This window comes from Spermophilus citellus (assembly GCF_964194105.1).
Source record: "Spermophilus citellus genome assembly, chromosome: 5".
NCBI classification, from domain to species: domain Eukaryota; kingdom Metazoa; phylum Chordata; class Mammalia; order Rodentia; family Sciuridae; genus Spermophilus; species Spermophilus citellus.
Window position 1 is genome coordinate 89,955,080 of NC_138186.1, and position 27,714 is coordinate 89,982,793.

The 27,714-nt window shown below is 36.3% G+C and overlaps 1 protein-coding gene across 1 annotated transcript; it reads right to left on the reverse strand.

Moving 5' to 3' along the window:
- Window positions 1–27,625, reverse strand: ELOVL4 (ELOVL fatty acid elongase 4). The gene is made up of 6 exons (XM_081296221.1): window positions 27,286–27,625; window positions 9,558–9,745; window positions 8,070–8,150; window positions 5,038–5,209; window positions 3,604–3,731; window positions 1–644 (listed from the first exon to the last, which is right to left on the reverse strand). Exons 1-6 carry the CDS (start codon window positions 27,383–27,385, stop codon window positions 369–371), a joined length of 945 nt encoding a protein of 314 aa, XP_081152347.1. The 5' UTR covers window positions 27,386–27,625; the 3' UTR covers window positions 1–368.
- Between the last annotated feature and the right edge of the window lie 89 nt (window positions 27,626–27,714).

Genomic DNA, 27,714 nt, shown 5'->3' on the forward strand with positions numbered 1-27,714 from the left:
AAAATTTTATAAAAACTCTGTGATTGTCTAAAATTCAGACTGAAGGACGAATGAATGTCGGATACAAGAAAATTTCCCTCCTTAGACAAGTGGATGTGAACAGAGGGAGAGTGTCCAAAGTCACATTAGGACTGCTTTGGTCTGGACAACATCAAGGCTAATAAAAAAGGAGGTTTAAAATAAAAACTTCATAAATAAAACATCCGGGTATTGTATTTAACACTTTACTCAGTCTAAAGATTACTAGTACATAAAGTACATTTGCCTTTTCTCCCCACCCCCGACTCTCCTTTGCTTCTGTTTTCCCTGAAATTTTATATGACATTAGATTCTCCTCACTGTCAACAACAGTTAAGGCCCAGTTCAATTTACTCTCCTTTTGCTTTTCCATTTTTCTGATTTTTTCCATTTTCTGTCACTAGCTGCTTTTCTGATTTGTTCACACCATTTGCTGAAATACCATTCATGGTTGTTTTTCCAGCTTTTTGTTTCTTAGGTTCATTGTATGTCCGAACGTAGAAGTTGAGAAAGAGAAATATGAAGCTGATTGCATAGGCAATTAGAGCCCAGTGCATCCATTTGGGGAAGGGGCAGTCAGTGTAAAGAGACAGAGCTGTGTGCCCAATGGTCACATGGAACTGAACCTGAAAAGCAAAAACAGTGAGCGATGTATTTAATCTGAATGGTAAACAACTTTTAACAACAACATCAGAATTTTCTACGTAGCTACTATTGGCCCAAATATTCCACACTTCTCAAAATGTTTAATAGTACTGTAGTTCCATCTCATTCAAATTATAGTTCAAATACCATCTCCTCAGCCTAAGGTCTCTAAATCCTGTTACCCACAGGGTGTGTGTGTGTGTGTGTGTGTGTGTGTGTGTGTGTGTGTTTAGAGAAGAATGGTAACCATCTGAAGCTGTCTTCTGTCTCTGCTGACTTCTTTACTGTCTACCTTTCCATCGGAATATAATTCCAGAAGGTGGGGTTCTGCCTTGTTCAAGGATGATTCCTGAGTTCTTGCCAAAGACTGCAGTGTTTGGATTATTTGAATATTTGTTGAATAATGTTATCTTATAAGAGGAAATCAATGGCCTAAAAGAGTGAAGCTGTAGTATCAGAGGCTCTTTGTTCCCCCCACATTTCAGACTGACTTTTGTCTGCCAAAGCATCAGCAAGCAGGAACGTCTATTTGAAAAATGAACTTATCAAATGGCTCATCATTTATCTCTTACAGAGTAGAAAGAAAAAATTTCTATCTATATGAACACTATTCTTTTTTATTTTTATTTTTTTTTAAGAATGAAGACTTTTTTGAGAGAGAGAGAGAGAGAGTGTGTGTGTGAGAGAGAGAGAGAGAATTTCAATATTTATTTTTCAGTTTTCGGCGGACACAACATCTTTGTTGGTATGTGGTGCTGAGGATCGAACCCGGGCCGCACGCATGCCAGGCGAGCGCGCTACCGCTTGAGCCACATCCCCAGCCCCATGAACACTATTCTTTAAAATCGAATGTTCTGATAAAATTTGGTATTACCTGAAGTAAACATGAAAAGAATTAACTTCATTTTAATAGTTCTTCAAAAGAGAAAAGCCAAAACTTAGATCCTTAAAATAATTTTGATTTCTGGTATATTAATAGGTGAGTGGTTTGTGACGTAAGAGTTAGAAATTCTATGGTATTAACTTTTTATAAGATTAACTTAATTAACTGTTATGAGAACTTCTGGCTTGGAAATACAAATTGAACATTCTAGTTGGAATGGGCTGGTATGGCTTCTTAAGAACAGCATGACCAATACTGTTATGTTAAATATTATTAAAATAATTTATTCCACATAAGCCAGAAATTTGTATCAATCAAACAACCTTTTCTAGTTTCCCATGGCAAAAATCCAAATTTTACAAACTTTTGGTTTCATAATGATTCTTAGAACCTGCACTACAGAAAAAGGGTGTGTAAAAGGGCGTGAACTGAGTCTGGCATTACTCAAGGAGAGCAGGGCCAGGCTCCAGCCAAATAGATAAAATACTTCACATGATTTTGGTCATCTCTTCATTTTCTCAAGACAATTTACAAATTGCTGAGAAAAATGAACTATACAAACTGTATAAACAGCTTACACAAAAACTCGAGGAAGCTTCCTGTAGCGTTTTGGTTACACATGAATTCTTTACACCCAGCATTCCCCAAAGGTTGCGCTTCCTGTTTGGTTAGGTAGCCGTTTAGCAACTTAAAGTAGAGATGGTAATGTTTCCAAAATGTGATTCCACTGATAAAATTATGTACACTCTATGATTAAAGCAAATTATAATAAATTCTAAAGCTTGGAGATTAACTACCACTTTGGTTTGGGTTCTTAGTTTGATTATAGGCCAGTGCGAAGCTCTGGATGATGCTCTATGCGTGTACTCAGATGCTATAAGAAGTCCTACTGGGAAAGTGCTGAAAACTCTTCTGAAGACTAGCATTTGAAATGCCTGTCTCTGTTCTCTAAAGATAGGATTTTAAGAGAATTAAGAGGTGTTCCCTGGTTCTTATTCCATTCCTTGGCTCTGTGTCTTCCTTACAATTTTACATTCAAAGTATAAGAGATTTGTTAACAAGAACTAAAAAGTGGTATAAAAATAAGACAATTTGGAGTTGGGATTGTAGCTCAGTGGTAGAGCTATTGCCTTGCATGTGTGAGGCACTAAGTTAAATCCCCAACACCATGTAGAACTAAAACAAAATAAAAGTATTGTGTCATCTACAACTAAATATATATATATATATATATATATATATATATATATATATATATATATATATTTAAAATATGAAAATTTAAGCAGGACAAGATGAAGTGAGATAATAAATTTTTAAATTAAAAAGTCATTCAAGGGCTGGGATTGTGGCTTAGTGGTACAACGCACGTGCAAGACGCTGAGTTCGATCCTCAGTACCACATAAAAATAAATAAATAAAATAAAGGTATTGTGTCCAACCAGAACTAAAAAAAAAAAAAAAAAAATTAAAAAATAAAAAGTCACTTAAGAGCAAGGTGTGGTGGTGCATGTCTATAACCCCAGCGGCTTGGGAGGCTGAGGCAGGAAGTTTGCAAGTTTAAAGCCAACCTCAGCAACTTACTGAGGCCCTAAGAAACTTAGATCCTGTCTCTACATAAAATATAAAAAAGGATGGGTATGTTGCTCAGTGGTTAGGTGCCTGGGTTCAATCCTCCAAACCAAAAAAATAAAAATAAAAATTACTCAAGGAAAAAAAATACTATAACTTTTCTAGTCATACATGAATTTATGTACATTGTGGTATACTAAGATCTTTAACCATCCATTTCACAGGTATTTTTAAAGAATGTTTCTCTTAGAGGATAAGTGCTAGATGGAGCCTTTGAGGACTCTATAAAATAGGCAAGTAGTAGCCATGGCCAATAAACCTATGAATAGGTAGGTTAGAAACAAGCAGTCTCAATACTACAGCTAGAGGATGAAGTTAATTTTACAATAGCAAATTGCCTAAGATGACTTAGCACTTTACAATGAATAATATTCAAACTCAGTTAAGTATTTCAGCAGAAGAAACTGTAAAAGTATTTAACTCACCAGCTGCAACATGGTTAGGTATCGTTTCCACCAAAGATACTTCTGAATCCACGGGCCAAAGGCGGTTAACCCATAGTATGAGTACATAATCACATGGATGAAGGAATTCATCTGGGCTCCGAAAAACGCTATAGGAAATAAAAGGTAATTCCAAGATACAGAAAATGTTACTAGACAATAAACCATTGAGATAAAAAAATAAATGATTCCACGTTATTTTCTAACATTTAATTTTTGGGGACAGCCAAGGATTAAAAGACAAAGTAATACTAACAAAAAGTCCTTATCTCAAATTAAGGTAGACATTTTTAAAGTTTAGATTTAAGTTTTTATCATATAAAGGAAAATATGTGCTGCTCAGATGCAAAGGACTTTTAAAGAGGTACTCCAGTTAAAACTTACCTCTTTTGAAAGTCCTGACACAACACTATTGCCTTTAGTCCTTTTAATTCTAATATTCTCAGTTAAATAAAAGGTTATGGTACATATAAAAGTTTATGTGGGCTTATAACTGTTCCATTTTGTTGTCTTTAGATGTGCCAATTTACATCTCAACAACAAAATAGTATGTCTTAGGTTTCTATATAATTTTAAACATGACAGCACTACACACATTGAATAAACTGTTTAGTTTATTTAACTCTACAAAGATATTCCAGTTGGTCTAAATCAATGGCATTCTTTCTTTTCAAAATATTAACTATATCAGTGACTTATGGGCTCAGTGCAGTTACTAATTTTCTTTTTAAATAACAAAGCTGGACTTAAACTGTATTATTTTATTAAATGGGCCCCCCCAACAATAAATTATAAGTATGAACTTCTAAGTTGCCAATCTCCATGCGGTCATGGAAAGAGAGCTGCAAGGTGAACTGTACTACAGCGACTTGTACCATGGTCCTCATTAGAGAAATGCTCTCTTTCCAGTTTAAAGATGTGAATTATCTTTACATTCCAGGCATTTGCAAAGACTGGAAACAGATCTCCACCAAACTAAATTCATATCCTCTTTAGCATTAAGGAGGCCATATTAAAATTTCACTTAAATAATAACCAAAAAGGTCATTTAAGGCCTACATTAGAGCAAGAATGAGTGATGGGCTTGTTTTGCAGATGAAATCGTCAGACTAAGAATTCTGTTTTGGTGTCTTTAGGATCAGAACTACTAGAACTGTTCCACATCAAAATATTATTTTCTGAATTCAGGCTTGTTTTAGGCTCATCCCTAGGATAAATCTTTAGGTGTCAAATAGTCACAGATAAGAAACTATAGCTTTACTTTCTTCCATTTAAAAAAAAAATGAACACAGAGATGACTAACGATTCAAGGTAGTGAAATGATATGCCAGATAAAATCACCAGTTCTTGGTACTTTCCACCCAACATATTTATACATCACTTAACACATGAAGATCTACTCCTGAAAATGCTCACCTTGTCCCCCTGCCACCCATTTAATTCCAATCCACCACAAGGTAAACATGGTACAGTGGTGATACACATGAAGGAAAGAAACCTGATTGTTTTTCTTCCTTAGGATAAAAAACACTGTGTCCAAATACTCAACTCCTTTAGATACAAAGTACCACCACAAAGCAGCAGCTATCTGTAAAAAGAAAGGAAAAGCATGTTGTAAACAACAAATGACACTATTGTGTGGGTTTCAATTCAATGCAAATAAACTTCAAATATATTACACCACATGTACAAGGCATGAAATAATTTATACAACTAGGTATCATCACACAGTGTTAAACTGCTGAATATAGAGCTGTAAACATATTCACACTGCTATGCTTTTCAACTTGGTAGAGAAACTGAGATGTTTACTTTGTAAAGACCCTTAGGTATTTTACATAGCATCTGCTACACTCCCAATAAACCTGCAGTAAGTTTATGCACCAATTGGTCTCTGTCAGTGTCTGGCTCTCTCATTTTTTTTTTAATTTTTTATTAGTTGCTCAAAACATTACAATAATCTTGACATATCATACATTTGATTCAAATGGGGTACGTAATCTTAATCTTATTTTTCCACGTGTATAGATTGCAGGATCACATTGGTTGTATAGTCACGTTTATACATAGGGCCATACTAGTGTCTATTGTATTGTGGCTCTCTCATTTTAATATGTACAACAAAGAAAGTATCCAATCATGGCGGCTTCTTATAAGATAGTAAAATCTTAAAAATGATAAAGTGAAGTGAAAAACCAAAACCAAATATTTCCTAGGTTATAAATATAACCCTGCTTGCATGTTTTTTCCTAGGCTCTAATTAAGACACCAGATGGTGTGGAAAGATTACATTATGGGCTGAGATTAAAGATCCGGTAAGAGGTGACCTCTGTATACAAGTTTTAAAACATTTTAGAAAAATTCTATAATGATAACCACAATGACCTTTTTGTAGAACATAACTAAAATTGATAAACTTTTGTGTTAGAGGCTTGACAGATTGATTCATAAATAGGCTTAGAAATTTTAGAATTGTATCTAGTGGATGTCATGGTGTTTGTTGTTTTTTTTTTTTTTTTTTTGCTTTTGTATGTGTATATGTGTGGGTTCTGTTTTAGTTTTTTCCTTTTTCTGGTGCTAAGGATCAAACCTAGGGCCTGGCACATACAAGCACACTGCTTTACCACTGAATTATAACCACGGCCCCAAAATAACAACTTTAAAATGTAGGGAAAGAGGAAAGAGAAAGGTCCATTAAAAATATCTTGTGATTATAGACTGAGAATTTATTGAATTGGCTTGAACATATTGTGGAAAATGATAAAATTGGTTAAAATAGGCTTGACATGCTCTGCTCATAGCAATGCTACATTTACTATTCATGATTATGGTAGTACTTTAAAGTAACTATAATCATTATGACATAGTGAACTTCAGGAGGAAATAATGTCTTATTTTTCCTTGATATGGGTCTCTAAATTTGCCACAAAATAATAAATAATTATTTTCCTTAGTTTATAAACTGCATTAGGTATCTCTGATTACACCAAAGTGAAAAGTAATACTTCTTGGCTACATAACAAGGTATATAAAAATGAGTAAAATATTCATTATACTGTACCCAAACACTAGAGGAGAGCAGTAGGGGAAAGATTCACAATGCAATCTGTGCAAATCTCAGGTTCTTTCTCCCATATTACAATTCTCACAATGGCCATTTTATTTTTAAGAACTGAAGTTAATGCATGTCAGGAGGGCAGGTTCACAATTAAGAGTGGTAATTTTGAAACTCTATCCTAAAAATATTTATAAGTCATGCCACTTAAAGGGTTTTGCCAAGTGTACTTCCAGGAAAAAGCCAGACATTGCCACCTCAATGGTAGCTGTCTACTGAGGACAGCATCTGGTAATGTGGTTATCAGAAGGAATTTTTTCCTGGCCAGGAAATTCTCAGCTACATCACAAGTCTTCTTTTCTTTTAACCACTTATTTACATGCTGACTGTCAGCTTCCCTACCCTCACTAGACTGCCAGCTCCACTAAGGGAGAGACCTCACCTGTCTCCACATGTGGTCCCAGTGCCCCCCACAGAATCTGCATACAGGGGATGCTTAGCATGTATTTTCTGAATGAGTAAAACCACATGACAACCAAAGGGGTGATTTTTTATTAATCCATAAGCCTTTTACTAAGGAAATGAATATATGGACTAAAATGGTAATATATGAACATAAATTGCACATTAAAGCAATTTGGTCTTGAGTCTTCGTGAATATTGAGGTTTATGTTGTCCAAACTCCCATGACAGAAAGCTGCTTTTCTTAAAGGAAGCTACTATAGGTTATATACTATTTCTATATATATTACATATAAGGTAAAACAGAAAACAGATGCTATATACATTTTATGTTATATGTAATTTTTCATATAAGCCACAGTATATAAAACAGTTCATTAAATACTTAATAATTTGTTGTTTCTCCCACTTAAGTTAAATAGTAATTTGATTAATGTAGATTATTGAAAAATAAAATATAACATATTACTAGTGGTTTATTTTTCTACAGATGTAATAAAAAATGAATTCACATCTGTATAAATTGTGTTGTGCTTGTTTTCCTAAATACTATATAGTTCATAAAACATTTTCTTTTCCTCAGACTTTTTAACAAATGAATCAGGCTCTCTTTATGAGTTTCTAATTCTTAATCAAAAATAACTAAAATCTAAAATATCTTTACATAAAATGGTACCTTTTTTCCTTTTTTAATACTGCAGTCTAGTAATCCAATTCTTATTCACTCTCATGCAACCAAATTAAAAAAAAAAAAAAACATACTAGAGGTATGAAAACCAATTTTCAATTATGTGCTTGTAAGTAAAAGCATAGCATTATTGACTTAGCACCCAGTCTAATTTCTCTACCAAGCCACAGTACATTTTTCACTGATGAGGGCCTATGAAACTAAGCCACTTTTATTAATTTTAAGTATTTTTAATGTACTTACCCTGACTTCATTAACGTTATTAGAATAATCCACAGTCTGGCAAATATAGCTATATCCTGCATTATATGATCCCATGAATAACTGGAAAAAATGAAATAATATTTGAAGGAAAGTTTTAGTGGATTCAGCAACAAAAATAAAAAATTTGAGGAACAGATGAACTCTAGATAGGGCAAAGGGGTTGGAGGGAAAGGGAGAGGGCATGGGGTTATTAATGATGGTAGAATGTGATGATCATTATAGTACAGGTATGAAGTACATTATAGTACAGGTATGAAGACACAAATTGGTGTGAATATACTGTGTATACAACCAGAGATATGAACAAGTGTGTTCTATATGTGTAATAAGAATTGTAATACATTCTGCTGTCATATATAAATAAAAAATAAGTTTTAAAAAATACTAAAAAATTTAACTACAAATAAAAAAATTAAAAATCTGATATATAACTTATCAAATTAATTTAAAAGCAACATTTTCTTTAAAAATCTAAATTATATTAAATACTGCAGTTTAAGTTAAAAAAAGAAATGTAACCTGAATGTAGACTGAAACATCAACTCTATCTACTTTGTAATATTAAGAAGTTTTAAAGCCAACACTTGGATCCAAGCGTGGTCCTGTCTTAATGGGTTTCTATCCTGGATCTGTTTGTTTGCAGCTAACAAATTAGGTAAAAGTATCCAAGTAAACCAAATGAAAGTGTTTATGAAGCTGAGACTCTGTAGGCTAAACTGACAATGAAGAAAGATTCTTTTTTTGTAGAAGAATTACTGTTTGTTGTTGTAGCATCACTAGTCAGTTCTCCGGGATAACAGAGTTTCATGAGTCTTTTAGGAAACAAATTCCTTACACTCTTGCAACTTTATAAAAAAACAAACGTGTCAATCAGTTTTCAGGATTTCCTTTCAAAAGTTCATGGAGAATTTGCTGATGCCCACAAATGTACAAAATGATTAGTAGGAACAGTTGTATTCCAGGTAACACATTTCAGTTCTAACCCAAAATACATTATATGATAGGACTGAACTTCAAGTTGGTACTTATATCTATTTTGATCAGTTACAAAACCTGAAACTAATGAATAATAATTTAAGTAAATATTTACTGAGTACCTAACATGTATCAAACACTATGAAAAGGTATCTCACTTAACTCTGATACTAACCCCAAAAGGGAAGTATTTTGTTCATGTTAGAAACAGAGGAGCCAAAAGAAGGGGGTTAAACAACTTCCAGTGTCAGAACTGTTAATAACAAACAGAAAGCTTAGAATTAATTCTCTGGTTCGAAGTTCCATTTTAAACCACTGTCCTGTACTTCATGTTTAATATTTTATTGTCCAACATTTTTCTAAGTGTAAAAAAATTTACTTGTAGAGTAGCTACCTTGAGGTACAAGATTTCAATGATGGCTTTATGCAGTCTCATTTCTTAATTCTCTATAATTCTGAAGAATTATTATAGAATGATCTTAATAAACCTACCTCTCTGAAGATGAAAAGGTTAAGCAAAACCATCCCAAAATTATAGAGAATGAGCACTAAGCGCATCTGAAATGGCTCCCGGTCCTTCATCCACTTTGGACCCAACCACACGAACAGGAGATAAAGAGTGCTTATGCTTAGTGTAGGCCATGGGGACTGCATCAGAGGCCAATCTTCCACACGTTTATCTACAGAGAGAACACATAACAGAATCCACTAAACCATACGTGCTTTACAAAATAAAACTTTTAGGAATTAAAATGTTTCACCTTAATTTCCTAGTTTGACCAAAAAACATGTCCCTGTCTTTTGAGTCCCAGTGAAAATACCTGGTATAAAAACCCAAGAAACAAGACTGATTTCTGCAGTAGCTTTTGAAAATCATTGATTGCTTTATGTTATACATTAAGTTTTATAGAGAACTTGAATAACAAAGTTCATTAAAATACAGGAGAAGAGCCTGAGCTGAAAAGATGATGAAAGACAAAGTTCACGAAGGAGTCTACTACCCAGGGAGTCTTGGCTGTATCACTCACATCAAACCCACTCCAGAGTTCAAAATGAACTGAAGTCTCTGAAAGACAGGAGAGAGAACACACCTCACAAGGAGAAAATGACTTAAAAGGTGGTGTAGTGGCTTCTGTCAAAAGGCCACTATGACCCTTCTGTGATTATTCACTTTTTAAATACTATTTTATCCTTCTATGCTAATTATCCTTCTATGGCCATATGTTCCCATGCCTAAGCCCCCCCATAAAACACAGACTGTCTATCTGCATAGGTCTCTGTTGAATTAGACAAACTCATAATGTCTAAATGCCCTGGTTTGGGTCCCTAGAGCAGGAACTGCTGTGGTGTCTTTTCCACAAACACTAAGGCAAGTACTGCTTTCAAACAGACTGATGCGAACAGCAAAAGTACTACTAATGGTATAATGTGGGTAACAAAGGAAGGGAGATAAATTAATCTGTAAGGAGATATTACTTTCTAACATCATGGATTATTTCTCACCTTTACTACACAGAGGAGTCCTATTGACAAAGAAAGTTCTGAGCAGCAAGTAGGAAAAAAAAATAGAGAAACAGGTTTAAAATTTTTCCAGGAATTAAGGGTAGATAAAAATATTCTACCTTTTTTATATTGGTGCCGCACACTGTATCATCCTCTCATTCATCAGAGAAATAGAGAGAGAACTTCCAAAGAGAAGGATAGAGCATGAGTGAGAAGCTGAAGATCTTACAATAAGAAATGTTAAGGGAGGCCAACAGAAGAGTAGAAAGGTGAGACGTGGCGGGCGGGGAATAGACAGGAAAAGGCACTACCAGTGGGCAGACTGGCTGGGTTCTAACACTGGCCCTGCTACTGAGTGTAGGTAGGACCTTAGGGATGCAATCGCTCTTCCTCTCCTTCATCTACAAACACTGAAGCGGTTAGACTGGTGCTTCTCTAGCTTAAATGAGACAAAGAATCATCTACAAAGAAGAGTTGAAATGCAGGTTCTGATACAGTAGGTCTGGGAGGCAGCACATTTCTAAGAGAGTATATTTTCTGGGAAGCTCTAACTGAGGCTATGCCACTATCCATGGACCACAATTTAAACAGTAACAAACTAGATCTTCCTTTCAGTTCCATTTAACTCTAAAAACAGTAAGTAGGAAGAAAAATGACTTTAAGGTGAGAAAAATTATAGAAAGTAAATTTTCCTTAGTTAGGGATCCATTCTACACTGACAAGGAACCCACACGTGCTTCTGTTCCATTATGGCACTCACCACGTTACCCTGAGACCCTCCTTCAAGCTGTAACCTCTCTAAAGACAGGGGCTGGGACCTTTGTTCTGTGTTGCAAGGCCTATCAAGGAGCCTAAACATTTACTGGATTTAAAAAAATAAAGAATGGATAATTTTTTCACAGTAGTCCTTTAGGTTCTATCCCTCCTGTCAAATCCAGCAGTATATACACTGAATTCTTACAGTTTCTTCAGTGTCCAGCAACCCTTTCCTGTAACACCTCTCTGACCCTCTTCTGTGGCAGCACAACTTGAACCTCAAACACTGCATCCCAGTATTTGGTGAGTATGTCACGCTATATGGCTCAGTGCCCTTTACACCATTGCTTACTCCATGGAGAAAAAGCAATGCCTGGACTGCTTTGCTCATCAACGCAAGCCATTTATTCATTCAGCAACCACTTAACAAATCCGTTTTCAGCCTATAAAATGCTACATGTGACACCATACCCTTCTTCAAGTAGCCCTTCAGTTCACAAGAGTCAGAGAACTCTCAAAAATTCCACCTCCTACAATTACTATGGACATGGGAGTAATTCTCAGCACGAAACCACAAATGTAACAATGCCCATCCAAATATTTGCATGAATTTTCCCCAAGTCTTTACATGTTATTATACAAGTCATACGTGTTTTTCTGTGCTTACTCGAATATTTCCTTTAGTGTTTCTGATGAGATTCACATGTCCTACATGACTGCTATGTATTTTTGGGTTAAAAAGGCAATGCCTGGGCTGGGGTTGTGGCTCAATGGTAGAGTGCATGTCTAAAATGTGTGGGGCATCAGGTTTGATTCCCAGCACCACATGTAAATAAATAAATAAGTATATAAATAAAATAAAGATCCATCAATAATAAAAATATTTTTTTAAAAAAGCAAAAAACAACAACAACAAAAGGACAGTGCCATACAATGACAGGTCCCCTAAGCCTTGAAACAAACAAAAATTATAATCTACTTTCAGAGGACAGAACTGGTACCAGTGAGAATCATACAGTAATAAATTTCAAATCACTGGATCTTTCCTTTCATATGTAGAAGGAATTGTCTTCTTTGGTAGTAGGTTCCCCATCCTAACTGTAAATTAAATTTAAGTAAACAAAAGCCAAATATTACAACATATCAACTTCCAAAATAAAAGACATAATAAAAATAATAAAAATAATGAAAATTACTAAGAAATATTGTCTTTTACTCTTCCAAATCCTTAAGGGTTAACTCTCTCTCAGGAAATAGTTTCCACTGAGAATAATTTGACTGTTTCATAAAAAGCATACGACACACATGTTAAACTGATCTGTTTACAAACATTCATTTGGTCAGCAATCATAATTTTATCTATATTAAAAGGTCACATAATAGTTACACAACTGTATTTGTCAGAAATGGCAAAGTGTCTCCTAAAAGGAGTTAATTTACTCTATGAATATTATAATGTTTATAAAAGATGTGGACAAACTGGTCCACCTGAAATGGGACTTTCCTTCAATGCCCTCCACCAACACATTTCTATTTCTAATCTGATTTGTATCTTAAGATCACAGAGCAGTGAAGTCAGACAGCTCTATCCCTTCAGAGCTAAGTGGTTTGGGGCAAGTTACTTTGTTCTTGGCCTTTTAAAGTTCATTATCCATCATAGGAAGAGACAGATGTGATAACTCAACAGCGATGCAACAGAATGACTATCTGAGGAATGTTTTAAGTACATGGTAGCACAGGAAAGAGGACAAGACAGGCTTCAAGAGCAGATATTTGAACTTTTTCTCAAGAGACATTTGCCACCAGATAGGAAGAAAGGTCTTTTTTTCAGTGGGCAAAATTAGAGAAAATTACACAAGTTCCATCAGTAGAATGACAAGGGATTCTCAAATGGAATATCTGAATACCACAGAGAACAGAATGTATAAAAGCAGCCCAGAAACAAAAAATAAAACATTTATTTTGGAACAGAAGGTATCCACAAGGGAAGTAGCGTCAGTGATCCTTTTGAAGGTCTCACAACCTACAGGTTGTAAGAATTCCAGGAGGCTGGATTTCATCACATGGATCATAGAGAGATATGTGCTTTGTTTTGGCTTTTAAAAGATCATGTAGAGGCAGTGAGAGACTGGAGGGAAAGGGGATGTGTCAAGAGGCAGGGAGACCAATCAGATGTATGGTTCCCAAATGCTTGTCTTTGCTAGATTGCACACATAAAATGTGCATGCTTGTTAAAATATAGGTTCCCAGGCCCCACCCCAGATTAAATGAATCAATATCTCTGCAGGCGGGGCCCAACACCATGATCTACTATGGTGATTGCGATAGGCAGGGCAGATACAGAGACCACTATTATGCAGGAGATGACACAGGGACTGCAGTGGTGATGGACAGGGCAGGCAGGTATGGATATTACAAGGGTCAAATCTAGAGTCTCGCTATTACAGGTGTGACAGGTGAAAGTAAAAGTTTAGGATTACTCTCAGATTTCCGACCTAGCACAGATGGGGAAGTCATGATTCAGGACAAGAGTACAACAGAAGAGAAGCAGATCTTGGAGGAAATGACCAGGTGAATGTTACACATGTCTTGTTTAAGGTACTCCTGGGACACCTAGGAGGAGGTGGTATCATCAGGCTCTGGAGCTGCAAAGGAACTGCCAGGGCAGCACACCTAGAAAGGAGTTATTGGCCACGAAACTGTACCAGAGTTTGAGGTCACAGGTAAAGAGCACACAGAGGGAAAGAATAAAAATGGAAAAGATTAAACATGGGGACCCTTGATGGGGAGAGGGGGTGAAAACGACAGCAAATCAGCCAGAGAGGCAGGAAGAGGGGAAAGGATGTTTCAGAGACCAGGTCAGCAAGAAGCTTCCAAAAGGACAGGGCAGGCAATGGGATCTACAGGGAGGGAATCAACTGTTCTCCACTTTTTCCATTTTAATGAGGGTTGATATGTGAAGATTAAATGAAATAAAGTATGTAGAGTTCCCAGCCCATCATGGACACCCCTCCCTCCCTCCTTCCCTCCTTCTGCACCTTACCTTTTCTCTCCCTCACACTGGGTGCTCAAGTCAGGAATAATGTGAACCTTGCCCCTTCAAGGGCACACCCCCTATATCTCCTGCACCACTTCCTCCTGATCTATAGACTTTTCTAGGTCTTTGAACATGAACTCTCAAATTGGACTACCAGCATTAGAATCTTGACCTATCAGCTGAATAAACCTCAGGAGCGAGTCAATGTGAAGAGCTAAACCAAATTAAACAACTAAATCAGTATTTGAACTTTGAAGAGTTTACACTGAGAAGACAGAACACTTCATAATTTATACACTAAAATGACAAAAAATTTATGACTTGGTCATAAAACACAAAAATTCTCACAAATTGAATTTTTAATTATGTACAATGACTGTTTTTAATACTTCTCTTTAAAAGATAATATAAAATGTTATATTTTAATAAAGAATCAAATACTTGTAATCAAATGGTTTTTAAGTAGTCCTAGTAACTTCTACTTATATACAAGCAACTGTAATTCATACAATAAATTACCTTTGTATATTAAAGCAACTTCCTTAAAAGTGACAAATAGGCCTACTTTTTTGGGAAAAACTGGTATCTTTTCAAGCTTTTGGTAATCTAGGATTTTCACTGTCAAAATGCGCTTTTCTCTCAAAGAAGTCTAATCTAGTAAAATTTACTATCATGGCCCAAAAGAAAAATTCACTAATTTAATTTTAATAAATTTTAAAAAATTAGAATATACAAGAAGAGTTATAATATAGAATTAAAATACTAGAAAAATTAAAAAGAAGGAACACATGTTGCAGTAGGAAATAATCTTACATGATAGCTCAGGAAGTCACTAGGAGCAAAAGCAGCTTGGTACAAGGGCAAGGGACAAGAATTGAATTAAGAACTAGATTCTAGCTCTGCATCTAGTCCTGTGGCTATGAACCTGAACTCTCTGGGCCACCATTTTGTCTTATGTAAATGGGGGTGACCACAGGTTTATCCAAATCACTGCCCTTCTGATTCAGGTAAAATGGTCCACAGTTACTGATCAATATAACATGGTTCTAGGCATTATACAAAGTCCCTGCTAAGTACAATTAAATATTCAATAAAAATACATCACATCTTTTGTTTTTTAAATTAACAACTTCAGCACATTTAAATTTTTTCTTTTTTCCTAATAGCACATAAAACTAGATGGCAAAAGAAACTAAGAATACTCCATTCTCTTGCTAATGAAAGTGTAGTTCTTGTATCAGTAGTTAAATTATCACTTGGAAGCTTCAAATAAATACAGAATTCCAGGCCTCATCCCAGAACTACTCAGCCAGAATCCTTATTTTAATCAGACTGCAAGATAATTTACATATCAAAATCTAAGAAGAACTGCTCTAGCCGATTCAAGAATATGAGCCTACATTATATATCATGTAATCAGATTCTACCTGAATAAATCAGCCACCTTTTTTTCCTAACAGCATTTATATCTGTTTAATCTACCAGTAACAAAAGAAAAAAACAAGTCTAATACTCACTAGGTACTAAGCAGCTTCAGAAGTATATTCGGGCATCAAGAAGTATGTACTATATAGTACTCTCCAAAACTCTCCATTCTTCTTTAATAAGTTAAAGCCAATAGTTATGAATCAACTCCTTTTTTTAAAAAAAATATTTTTTATTCTAATTTGTTATATATGACAGCAGAATGCATTATAATTCATATTACACATATAGAACACAACTTTTCATATCTCTGGTTGTACACAAAGTAGAGTCACACCATTTGTGTCTTCATACATATACTTAGGCTAATGATGTCAACTTCATTCCACCATATTTTTTTACCCCCATGCTTTCTCCCTTTCTCTCTAAATCAACTCCTTTTAAAGGGGTACTATTAAAAGTTCATTTGATTTTACTGATTACACAAAAATAAAGTTGACCCATTAGTAGTAAAATGTCGCATTGTATATCAAAGGTGCCTCACAGGAAAGCTGTCTTTTTCTTAAGGAACCAGTCAATCCCTTTCTCTATGCATTACAAATGTTATGATGGTCAAGGCCACAGTCTTCATTCCCTGTTGTATCTTTATAACAATGCCTGGTATATAAGAGTACTCCTCTTTTTTGTCAAAAAATAAAAAATAAAAATAAATAAATAATAAGAAGAATTTAATGAAAAATACAGACAACTGTTGTAAACAAGAGTCTGAGAAAGATCTTATTTCTATGACAGGGAGTAAACTATATACCACCTAAGACTTCTTCTGGGTTTTGATCTAAAATGTGATGCTAGACATATTCCTCAGGCCAAGGAAGAACATGTATACCAGTGAGTTGAAAAAGACAGAACTAATGAAGAAGCACTTTCAAATACTGGACAAAATAGGACCAGTAACAAGCTGAGACATACTTTAGAAATAAAAGCACTGATTCTGAGTATGGTAGGTCAAGGACAGTCTGACAGCCTTTCTACTTAGCAGGGGAAATTTCTGTTCTAACCTCCACATACTCTGGAAAGAGGATGGAAAAGCACCTAGGTGGATTGGTTAAGGAAAGAATAGCTTTTGTGGAATGCAGAAGTGGATGAGGCAGAAGGTAGGCTAAAAACTGACAAAAGAGGTCAGAGTGGGATGGTCAGAAGGGAGGGAAGGGAAACTTTGATAAGCAAGGGAGAGTCAAGTAGATGCCTGAGGTAGGAGGGAACTCACAGCCTGAGAAGAGTTCAATGTTAAATTCGCTCAACAGAACAAGACTGCAAAGATGTTAGCTGTGTAATAGTCACCCAAGAATAAAAGAATGGAGAAAAGGGTTAAAAGCAGAGGAAATAAGAATTCTGGTTGCAGGAAGGACTGGGGATATAGCTCAGTTGGAAGAGTGCTTGCCTCACATGCACAAGGCCCTGCATTCAATCCCCAGCACCACAAAAAAAAAAAAAAAAAAAAAAAAAAAAGAATTCTGGTTGCAAGCTTGCTTGAACAGAGATCATAAAAAGGCAAAAACAGAGAAAAAATATAAAATGTCCAATAGAAAGTAAAATGGAATTGAAAGATAGCAACAAAGAGGAGAATGAATCTGCGCATGATTCAACCTGAAGGTTGCTTACTATGAGTTTTAACTTGGGAAAGTTAAGTTATTAAGGTGGATAAGATCCATTTTTCAGTCTACTCACCTGGAAAATGGGGCTATTAACAGTACCAACCTCAGAGGATATGATGATTAGACATGGTAACAAATATAAAGTACGGTATAATGTGCATGGCACCTAGAAAGCACCAAAATACTGAGTATTACTCATGAGGAGTAAATAGGTGGGCTGTGCTGCATTATAAACAGGTTAATTGTTTTAGGAAGGAGAAAGTTCATGGTTCTATCCTAGCTCTGTGACTTTCTAGCGGTCTATTTCTTCATCTATGGATGGTTAAATAATACTTAACTTGAAGGGATGCTAGGAAGACTAAATATAAGATGTACAAAATGTATTACTACAGCGACATATAGTCTATAATAGGCCTATCAAAGAAGTTTCACAGATGGCAGTGAGCTTCACCTTGTGCAGAGAGCAACTGAATCATGATTAAAAGGGGACAGGGACATTTGTTAAAGCCAACTCACAGTGGAAAGGGAAACATGAGAATAGGAGAAATACATATCTAGAAAGAAATTTGAAGAATTATGTCTCATATTCTGAAAGCCAAGATGAGAATGGCAGGTAAGCAGTTTCCCTTCCCTGTTTCCACATTTTTGAGGCTTCTCCTGGTAATAATATGGAAGTTCCAAGTCCAAACATGAATTCAGTGCTGTCACCTATCTCAAAGCTTTAAGAAAATTGAAATGCTGTTTCCCTTTATTTAAATAAAAGACTTACGATACCAATTGTATATATGTGTCTGAAGTGGACAGGAAGAGAGAATGAGAGCTTTAGTTAAAATCTCTTGTCTTTAGCAGTTCCATAAGTTGAATATTTATTGGGTGAGATATTGTCAGTCCTGAATTTATTGTCCTTTCACTAATTAATCATATTTTCTAGGTCTTGTTTCATGCTGTGGGAAAATACTTTCAAAATTCACTTTGAATATACTCCCTCCACTCCAGTACTGGAGATTGAACCAAGGGGTGCTCTACCACTGTGCGATACCCCTAGCCCTTTTTATTTTTTTGTTTTTATTTTGAGACAAGGTTTTGCTAAGTTGCTGAGGCTTGCCTTGAATTTGCAATTCTCCTGTATCAGCCTCCCAAGTAGCTGGGATTATAAGCGTACACCGGACATGAATACAATTTTTTATGATTCTACTACTTTATCACATGGAAGTGAATTTTATCTTCTCAAACTAAATATCACTTCTTATATTTTATAATGTATATTCATATACATAGTATAAATTAATTTAAACATCAGTTTTTACCTTTATCTGACCTCCAGCCATCCTGCACTTCTGAGCATTTTAGATGTCCTTTTATCTGTTGGTATAACTTTGTTCATATTTAGTATTCTAAAAGGACTATTAAATAAGGTAGCAACATAAGAAAAAATATACTAAGGTAGCTGTACAGGTCAGAGGCCTAGCTGCTTCCTGTTTGGCTAGTATGAAGGAAAGACAAGAGTACTGGGCTAGAAACCACGCAATCATTTTCAAATATTTAACATCTATCAGTCTCAGGGACACCTAAACATAGGAAACTAACATTATTTCAGGCCTGTCTCCCAGGGCTGCTGTAAAACTGTTAAGCAAAATACAATGCCAAAGCTGTCTTCCTTGTTGTTTGCTATTTTCTAGTCATGTGGGGTTTTTTTTAAGTCAACACCTTGGATTCTCTTTAAAGAGCCATTTTAAGATGAAAAGAAAAAAAAAAAAAACAACTATCTTGCCACTGACCATGAAGAAAGATCATTTATAGAAGTTCTATTATATTAATTGTACAATATGTGGAATTCTTTTTTAATTGTGGTAAATAGCAAAATTTACCATCTTAATCATTTCCTAAGTATACATTCTAGTCGTATTAAGTATATTTAAATGTTGTGCAATCTCAAGAGTTTTTTTGTCTTACAAAATTGAAACTTCATATCCATTAAACAATTCCCCAGTTCAGTTCTCTGTCTCTTCAGCCCTGGCAACCACTATTTTATTCTCTGGTTTCTATGAATTTAACTATCTAAGAAAGCCCATGTAAGTAAAATAACACATTATTTATCTTCTTGTGATCAATTGATTTCACTCAGCGTAATGTCCACAAAATTTATGTACATTGTGGCATATGTCAAAATTTCTTTCCTTTTTTTACATTTCAATAAAGTTTAATTGTTTTTTTCAATTTGCAGATGATGAAAGTAAGTGAGCATCTATCTATATGGATGGTTGGGACAAAATGATTTATCAGATTGACAAAATCAGTTTCTAGCAATTCTGTATTAGGTAACGTTTTTATCCCTTTTTATTTGTTCTAATTAGTTATACATGACAGTAAAATGCATTTTGTTACATCATACATAAATGGAATATAGTTTGTGTGTGTGTGTGTGTGTGTGTGTGTGTATATATATATATATATATATATATATATATATATATCACATTGTTTTACTCTTCATTCATCAAAGGACATTTCAATTTTTCTACCTCTTGAATACTGTGAAATGCTGCTACAAACATGAGTATAAAATATGAAATTCTTCAATATACATCTCTGCCCAAATTTTAATTTGATAAATAAAAATGAAAAGAGAAAAACTTATTCCTTCAAATGCTCCATTTCAAAATCACAAAGGCTTTTATGTGATTACATCCAACAGTGAGTCAGAGATTCCTTCAGGAGATTAATATATTTGTACTGCAATCACAAGACTTACATTCTAATAATAAATCTGTAATCATAAAGTGCCATACTAAGATGTTTTAAGAATGAAAATATTCCATGAAAAAAAATGATAGTGGATTTAAGAAATTGATATATTGATTAATTAAGGAACATACTTATATAAAAATAATTTATTCTGTTTTCTCCTTACTGTAAAAACATATATTTTAAGAAATTTTACAAAAATTTTGAGCCACATTTTCAAACTTAAATTAGAAATAATAAAATATAAAGTGCCTATAGTTGAAAACTTTTGGTAATGATCCATAATAAAATTTAACATTTTGGGGGGGCTGGAGTTGTGGCTCAGCAGTAGAGCACTCCCTAATACATGCAAGGCCCTGGGTTCAATCCTCAGTACCACATAAAAATAAAATAAAGGTATTATGTCCAACTACAACTAAAACATTTTTAAAAATTTACATTTTTATAAAAAAATAAAGTTAAGATTTAGTTTACATTGACAACGTTTGTTTTAGGAAGTATGAAAATTCGATAGAGTGGCTTTAAGGATTATCAGTTCAAATCTCTTATGGTACAGGTAGGAGACCCAAAGAAACATTAGTAACTTGCCCAAGACCACATAATAAGCCAACCTCAGAAGTTGTCTGTCAAATAATAAATGTTGCATGTCAATTGAGACAACTTTATACTTTCCTGTTATTGTTCCTGGTTTTGACAGAACAGTTAACTCTTGGTAATTCAAGCAATATTGAGATGACAGGTATAGTGATGTAGCAACAAGTGCTGTTTCAAAGCAGGTGCAACAATAAGAGAAAGCAAAAAGAACTAAATAAAAATCTGTTATTCTTACTATTTGGGAAGTCTGATAACAGACCGTTGTTGAAAATTATGAATGAAGCTTTTGAATTTCTGATCAAAGCGTTCACCTGAAATCGCTTTGCCTATTTAAAGAACAAAGAAATGACATCTACATCCAGAACTTTAGAGCCAGGCAGGACCTTAGAGATGATCTATTCAACCCTATTAATTTACAGATGAAAAAGTTAAAGATTGGAGAAGCAAAGGGACTTGTCCAAACTTTTACAGCTAATTAGCAGCAGCCCCACCACTAAAGCTTGGGCCATCTAAACCTCAGTCCAGAGTCTTTCCATTGACTACACCATGCTGCCCTCCTCACTTCCACACAAATCACAATGCTTCTGTATAGAAAATGAAGAGAAAGGAATAATCATATCTGATTTTATATGCTTTGTGGTACTAAATGACTTAATGGTTCAACCATTCATTAGATTTAGTCAACATCAATTGAATTTATGACTGACAGCTGATAGCGATCATTAAAAAAAAAAAACAACTTGTTCTTACAGGGGTCTAAAATTTTATTAGCATTTAGCAACCACAAAATATCACCATGCAAAATTATGCTGGATGAAGGGGTATATGTTGGGAAGAAAAATATATAGAAGTGAAGGAGTAAATTATAATGAAGGTGTGTAAAGAGTTCAGAACTAGAGCCACAAGAGGAATGGCACAAGCAAATGAACAAGTAACTTCTAAAATCAATGTGTTCAACAAATAACCAATCAGTGAACGGGCAAATTAACTAAACACACATGTCAAAACAAGAACTACAAATGGCCAACAGACACATAAAAAAATGCTCAACACCCTTAGCAATCAGGAAAAAGCAAATCAAAAGTACACTGAGATTTCATCTCCAGTCAGAAAGGCCACCATCAAGAATACAAATAATAAATGCCAGCAAGGATGTGGGGAAAAAGATAAACTTAGTGCATTGTTCTTGGGGCTTCAAATTAGCACAACCACTATGAAAAGCACTACAGAGATTTCTTAAAAGACTAAGAATGAATTCATCCTATGATTCAGCTTTCCCATTCCTTGATAGTTATCAGAACTAAAATCAGCATACTACAGTGATACATGCACACCAATGTTTATAGCAGGATAACCCACAATAGCCAAGCTATGGAACCAGCCTAAGTGTCCATCAACAGATGAACTGATAAAGAAAATGTGGTATAATACACAATGACATTTTATTCATCTACAAAGAAGAATGAATTATGTCATTCAGTGGAAAATGAATGGAACTGTAGAACATCATGGTAAGTGAAATAAGCCAAACTCAGAAAGTCAAGGTCAAATGTTTTCTCTCAATTGCAGAACCAACAGAGAAATAGAGGATTGAAAAGGAGATGGGGGTGGGGGGGTCTCATGAAAATAGAAGGGAAATCAACAGAGTTAAAAAAGGGGGATTGAAAGAGGAAAGGAAAGGAGGGCGCGGGTAGTGCATGTCCATATATGAACATATCACAATGAATCCCAGGTTTTTTATTTTTTACATAATGCATTTATTAATATAGAGATATATATGTATATATACTTAAGCACAGTAATTGAAATAATAAGAGTAGGCAAATAAGAAGACTAGAACAAATAGATGGGGGAGAGAGGAAGGAAGGGAAAGGAAAGGTACTGGGGAATAAGACTGACCAGATTTTGTTATTTAAGAACAAATGTGGCTCAATGAATCAAACTCTTATGTCTAAAATAATGTGCTAACAACAATAAATAAAGACAATGTGCTCATTCAAGGGAACCAACTATTTCAGGTTACCATGATCAGAGAAATGGTTTTATGAGGCAAGGATGAAGGGTATCTGGAGAGAGGTAAATGGGGGCAAAAATCAGTAAAGGTGAGGGCCATGGTGTAATGAGACACATAAAGGTAGACATGGACACATTTTGCTGAAGGGCCAGTGAATTACCCAAGCTGGTAAGAGCAGCAGAACTATGGGCAGGGGAATGCCAAATGACCCAGTTAAGAAAGTTCATTTGAAAACTGGTTCTGAAAGCCAGGTATTTCTTCCCTTCTGTCTTCTAAAAGCCCAAACCCACATGGTTGTTAAATAATATACTCTAATACATTCTTATTCTGAGGGAAAATAAAACTATAGCACCTTGATTTGTTACAGGCATAATGTCCTCATAGAGATGGAAGAAAGAGGCATGCAGGATGAGAAAAAACATACTATACAACTCTTCTCTGTGTGCTAACATATACCTGATTCAGAATAAAAGTAGCTCAATCAATGAGGGATAACACTTATGTTAACAGTGTAAAATCATTCACAGATGACATTATCATGTGACCTGAGGGAAAATAAAACAAACTGACCAAGCATTTTGTGGCTCATCAGATCACAAAAAGCATTGTCTGAAGTATGCAACACTTCTGAAAATTCTGCCTTCTGAACCCAAAGATTTTAACAGCATAAACTGTCCTGGCACCAGTTAGAATCTTCATTGTTTACCCTCCTAGAATTCCACTGGCAATAGCATATTTTGCTATCTATGCTACTGTTGAAGAGTAGATAAGCACATTAGTCATTCAAGTCTAGGAGTCTGCAATCTCAATTCAGACTGTGGTGAAGGAAGAAAACCAAAGCCACCACCAAAAAACTAAATTGGTATTGTGGCTGGTTATGAGATAAGACCTCACTGAAATCACTGACCAAGGGAAATACCATCTTAGAAGTGGGTAATGTTCCACAAATTTGTTTTTAGTAAGCTGTTTAGAACTTACCTCTCTTTCTCAAGGAATTATTAAAAATGGTAACTGGGTTCCCAGGCGTAGTCAAACAAAGCTTATTTTAGACAATAATACTGTGACAAATAAAGCTAATATAATAAACATGCTACACAATATTTAAAACATGTGCTTCTCAAGGCCTAGTGATCTGGAGGATAAATCTGTTTTTATTCCATCTTATTAGAGTTGAACGTCCCCTCCTACATCAAACCTGGAAAATTCACTGAGCCTTACACACAATCCCAGGTTCCCTAGTTTTAGTCACTGATCCCCTTGTCTTTGATACCCTCTGCCCTAGTTTACACATGCAAACTTCTTCTGATTGTTCCTTTCAATCCAACAGGGGTAAGGAATCTGTGGGATAACTGATAAATATTCTAAAAACAGGGCTGTCTATTGTTTCCACAACTCAAGACTGAGGTGGTGGTGAATAAGAAGCCTAGAGAAGACAATTTTGACCTTCTTCAGGCTCAGCTAGGCCTTACTCTGTCAGATCACATGGCTGTCAGAGTAATGATATCTAGGAAAGGTGAATGATAGTGAACCAGAATGACTGTATGCTTCGACATACAATGACAAGTGTTCCCCACCTCTCTCCAGAACCTAGAACTGTGCCTGCACATAGCAAGCACCTATGTAAAGAATGAATGCTAATATAAACCTGGCTTCCAAGTTTTGTTATCATCTTATGAGAGTCCTCCCTCCTTCTGTACCACTCACCCTTCTCCCTTCTAATCCTTCCAAAGTGAATTCAAGAACTTTTTAAGTATTTGTAAAATGGGAAATATTTAAATTCCTCACTTATTAAAATTTATATATAACTTTCCTTAGTTAGATATACCTTTGAGCCTAGGATACCAGTCCTATCATTTTAATGAACTCATAAAAGTAAAGGAATAGAAAAAAAAATGTCATGAGAATGCCTTCTCCAATACCATCAACTGATACAAAGTTCCATACCAGTCTACACTTTTTTCTACTGTAAACCAACATTAACTTCCTTATCCTAGTATCTAAACATATAATATAGGAAGTGGAAAATTATTTTTATTGTTTTCTAAAACTGTTCTCTCAAAGTTTCAACTCCAATGTATAAAATGTCAATGATTTACTAAAAGTAACATTTTCAGTGTTAACATGTTAACAACCACATGTATTGCTAAATATATGCCTTTGAAATGCCCAGTTTCTATATGTTGCTTTTGATATGCTTTATTAAATAGCAGTATTTGATATAAAAGCTGAAAATGAGATTTTTCCAGAAACTGTTTGCCCTAGGGAAAAAAATCTCTTGGACCATCAAATGTACTCCATAAATCTGTAATTATTCCTGTTATGATAATGCAAAGTAGATAAGTTTATTTGAGCTTTGGTAGAAACCTCAATGGAGAGACATTTAATGAGGTAATAAAAGGGAAAGAAGCACATAACCATGGTCCGGAAGGAGGCGCTCCAGGGCAGGGGCCTGCTCATTTCTTGATCCTCCTGAATAACGTGCATCCTTTCATCACACGCATCACTATTTCTCAAGACCATCTTTCTCTACCGCCCATTTTTATTTCCCTCTTTCCAAACATCTGACTCACCAATTTTTCTTCAACCTCATAAAAGAAGCCTCCTTTTCTATTTTGAAGCCTCCTTACCCATATTTTCATGAAATTTTGCCAAACAGAAATGCCCTTGGTATCAAAACACTGATGGGGTCCCACAAAAGGCACACCAAGAGCAGAGAAAGGAGGGGAGTGGGAGGACAGGGGCTCCAAGGGCTTGACATATGTTCTGCCTAAACCTGAAAAAATGCTCCTTGGTACACAGCAGCAAGGTAGAACAGACTGTAGCCACTAAGCCTCTCTGTTGGTTAAAAAATACCTATACCTACACAAGGTAGCTCATTACAGAAGGCCAGGAAGCAGTCTCATGTTTCGTAAGTAGATAGTTAAGAGCAGTGACAAATATCTTCCCTTTGACCTCCCACTGTGTTCCAGTGGCTACCACTTCTCACTTTTGGTGCACCATATTATATTATTCTACATGCCCTCCAAAGCTCAGTGGCAAGCTTTCAGCAGGTGAGTACACTAAACTTCCTGTTCCACTCATGGTCTCTTTCTTTCCATGAGTACAGAAAGGAATTAACCATCACAGAAAGCTGTATCCTATCTTTGTTCTCAATTTTTATTTCTGAGTCTCAGGAGATGAGAAAGCTCCAGGATAGGAAGGGAATGAGAACTCTTAGGTGTGGTCTGGCTGTAAGGATATCGGAGAAACTCAACAATGTCTAACTCCAAATATGCAAAGCCCAATTGCCTGCCAAGAGCTTGTCTGATATTCAACTGTGTAATGGGAAGCCTTGATGCAATGTTAAAAGAAGCCAAATCACATAGATGAAGGAAAGGGTCTGCCTTCCCAGTTTTGGCAGGTACAACATAAGGTCAATGTGATAATACATTGAAGAAAGACTTCAAGAAGAAAAGCTCCATTAAAACCTGCCTTTTAACCATTTATAGTTGCAACAGCTCACCAAATGGCTCACTTCTCCAGTGAGATCTGAAAAGAAACACTTTAAGAAGTCAGTGCTCTAATACCAAAAGCAACAAAGCGAATGAAGAAACGGTGAAATGGAAAAATGCCTACTATCACAATAGCTTCTGCTAGGAAAGCAGAAATTAACCAAATGACACTTCTGTCAAATAAGCTAACCAGCTAAAGGAAGTTTGCTAAGAAAACCGTGTGTATGTATGTGTCTGGGACAACCTCTAGGTGCTGCTGTGGAGACCCTCTTCCCAAAGACTCATTTCCTTCCCGGTGTTTCGGCCTCCCCCTCCCCCTGACAACACTGCAGTGCGCAAAGCCATTCTAGACAATCACTTCAGATAGATTTGCTACTGAAAAAGCCTCAGAAACACTCTTCAAAGAGTCAAATAATGCTATTTTACTTTTAAGTCTAAGTTATACTATAAATGGATGAGCTAGATAGAAGAGAATATCTGCAAGGGGTTGTCAAAGCAACCAGGAGGGCTGAAGTAGAGAAGAGCTACAGTTGGAGCCCTCCTCCCTCTCCAGCCCTCTCTCCACACGAATATTCCTAAAGGTTAAAACAATGCTGTGTATAGGGCAGAACTGTGAGATGAGCTTGAGAGATTTGGGAGTGTAGGGTGGGGCGGTTCCTGCGAGGAGCTCTTGGACGCACAGGCTCCATCTAATGTCAGCTCCCGCATCCGAGGAGCTGATAGAGATGGTGGAAGCTCTGAAGAAAATCGAGCAAGCGTCTGGGAGGGTTAGGGGGGTGGGGGAGGCCCTAACGTTCGGATCAGATTAACCAATGCACAACCGTAGTGCCCGCGCCTCTGCACCTGCGCTGATCTGGGGCACCCCTAACAGCCACAGGGTAGTGGGGGTTGCAGGAACAGGGACCCGGCTCTGAGATCTGGGCTGGCGGCTCAGAGGGAGGAGCCAAGACAGGCAGCGGCCCGCAAGACCAAACGAAGATGGGGAAGACAGTGCTTTTACCTGCGATGGACCAGGTCCAGCGGTAGAACTCCACGGTGTCGTTGAGCGCCGTGGACACCACGTTCAGGACACTACCTGGCTCCGAGTCCAGAAGCCCCATCGAGGCGATAAGATGGAGCTGGAGGCGGCAGGAGAAAAGCGGAGACCCCGCTAAAGGATTGACCTCGGAGGCTAAGGCCGAGGGGGCGAGCGGCTCTGGGGACCCTTCTAACGGCGGGGCCCAGCTGCGTCTCTCCTCCTCCTCCCGGCGCCGCTGCGGTAGGGACGCGGCGACAGCGGAGTCAACGAGCTGGGCACAGCAGAAGGTGTCGTCAAGGTTCCCAGGAGGAGGAGGAGGAGGAGGAGGAGGAGGAGAAGGAGGAGGAGGTCCCGCCGCGAGCGCTGGTGCTGCACCACTCTGCTGCCTCGCGTCGCCGCAGCTCCAATCTC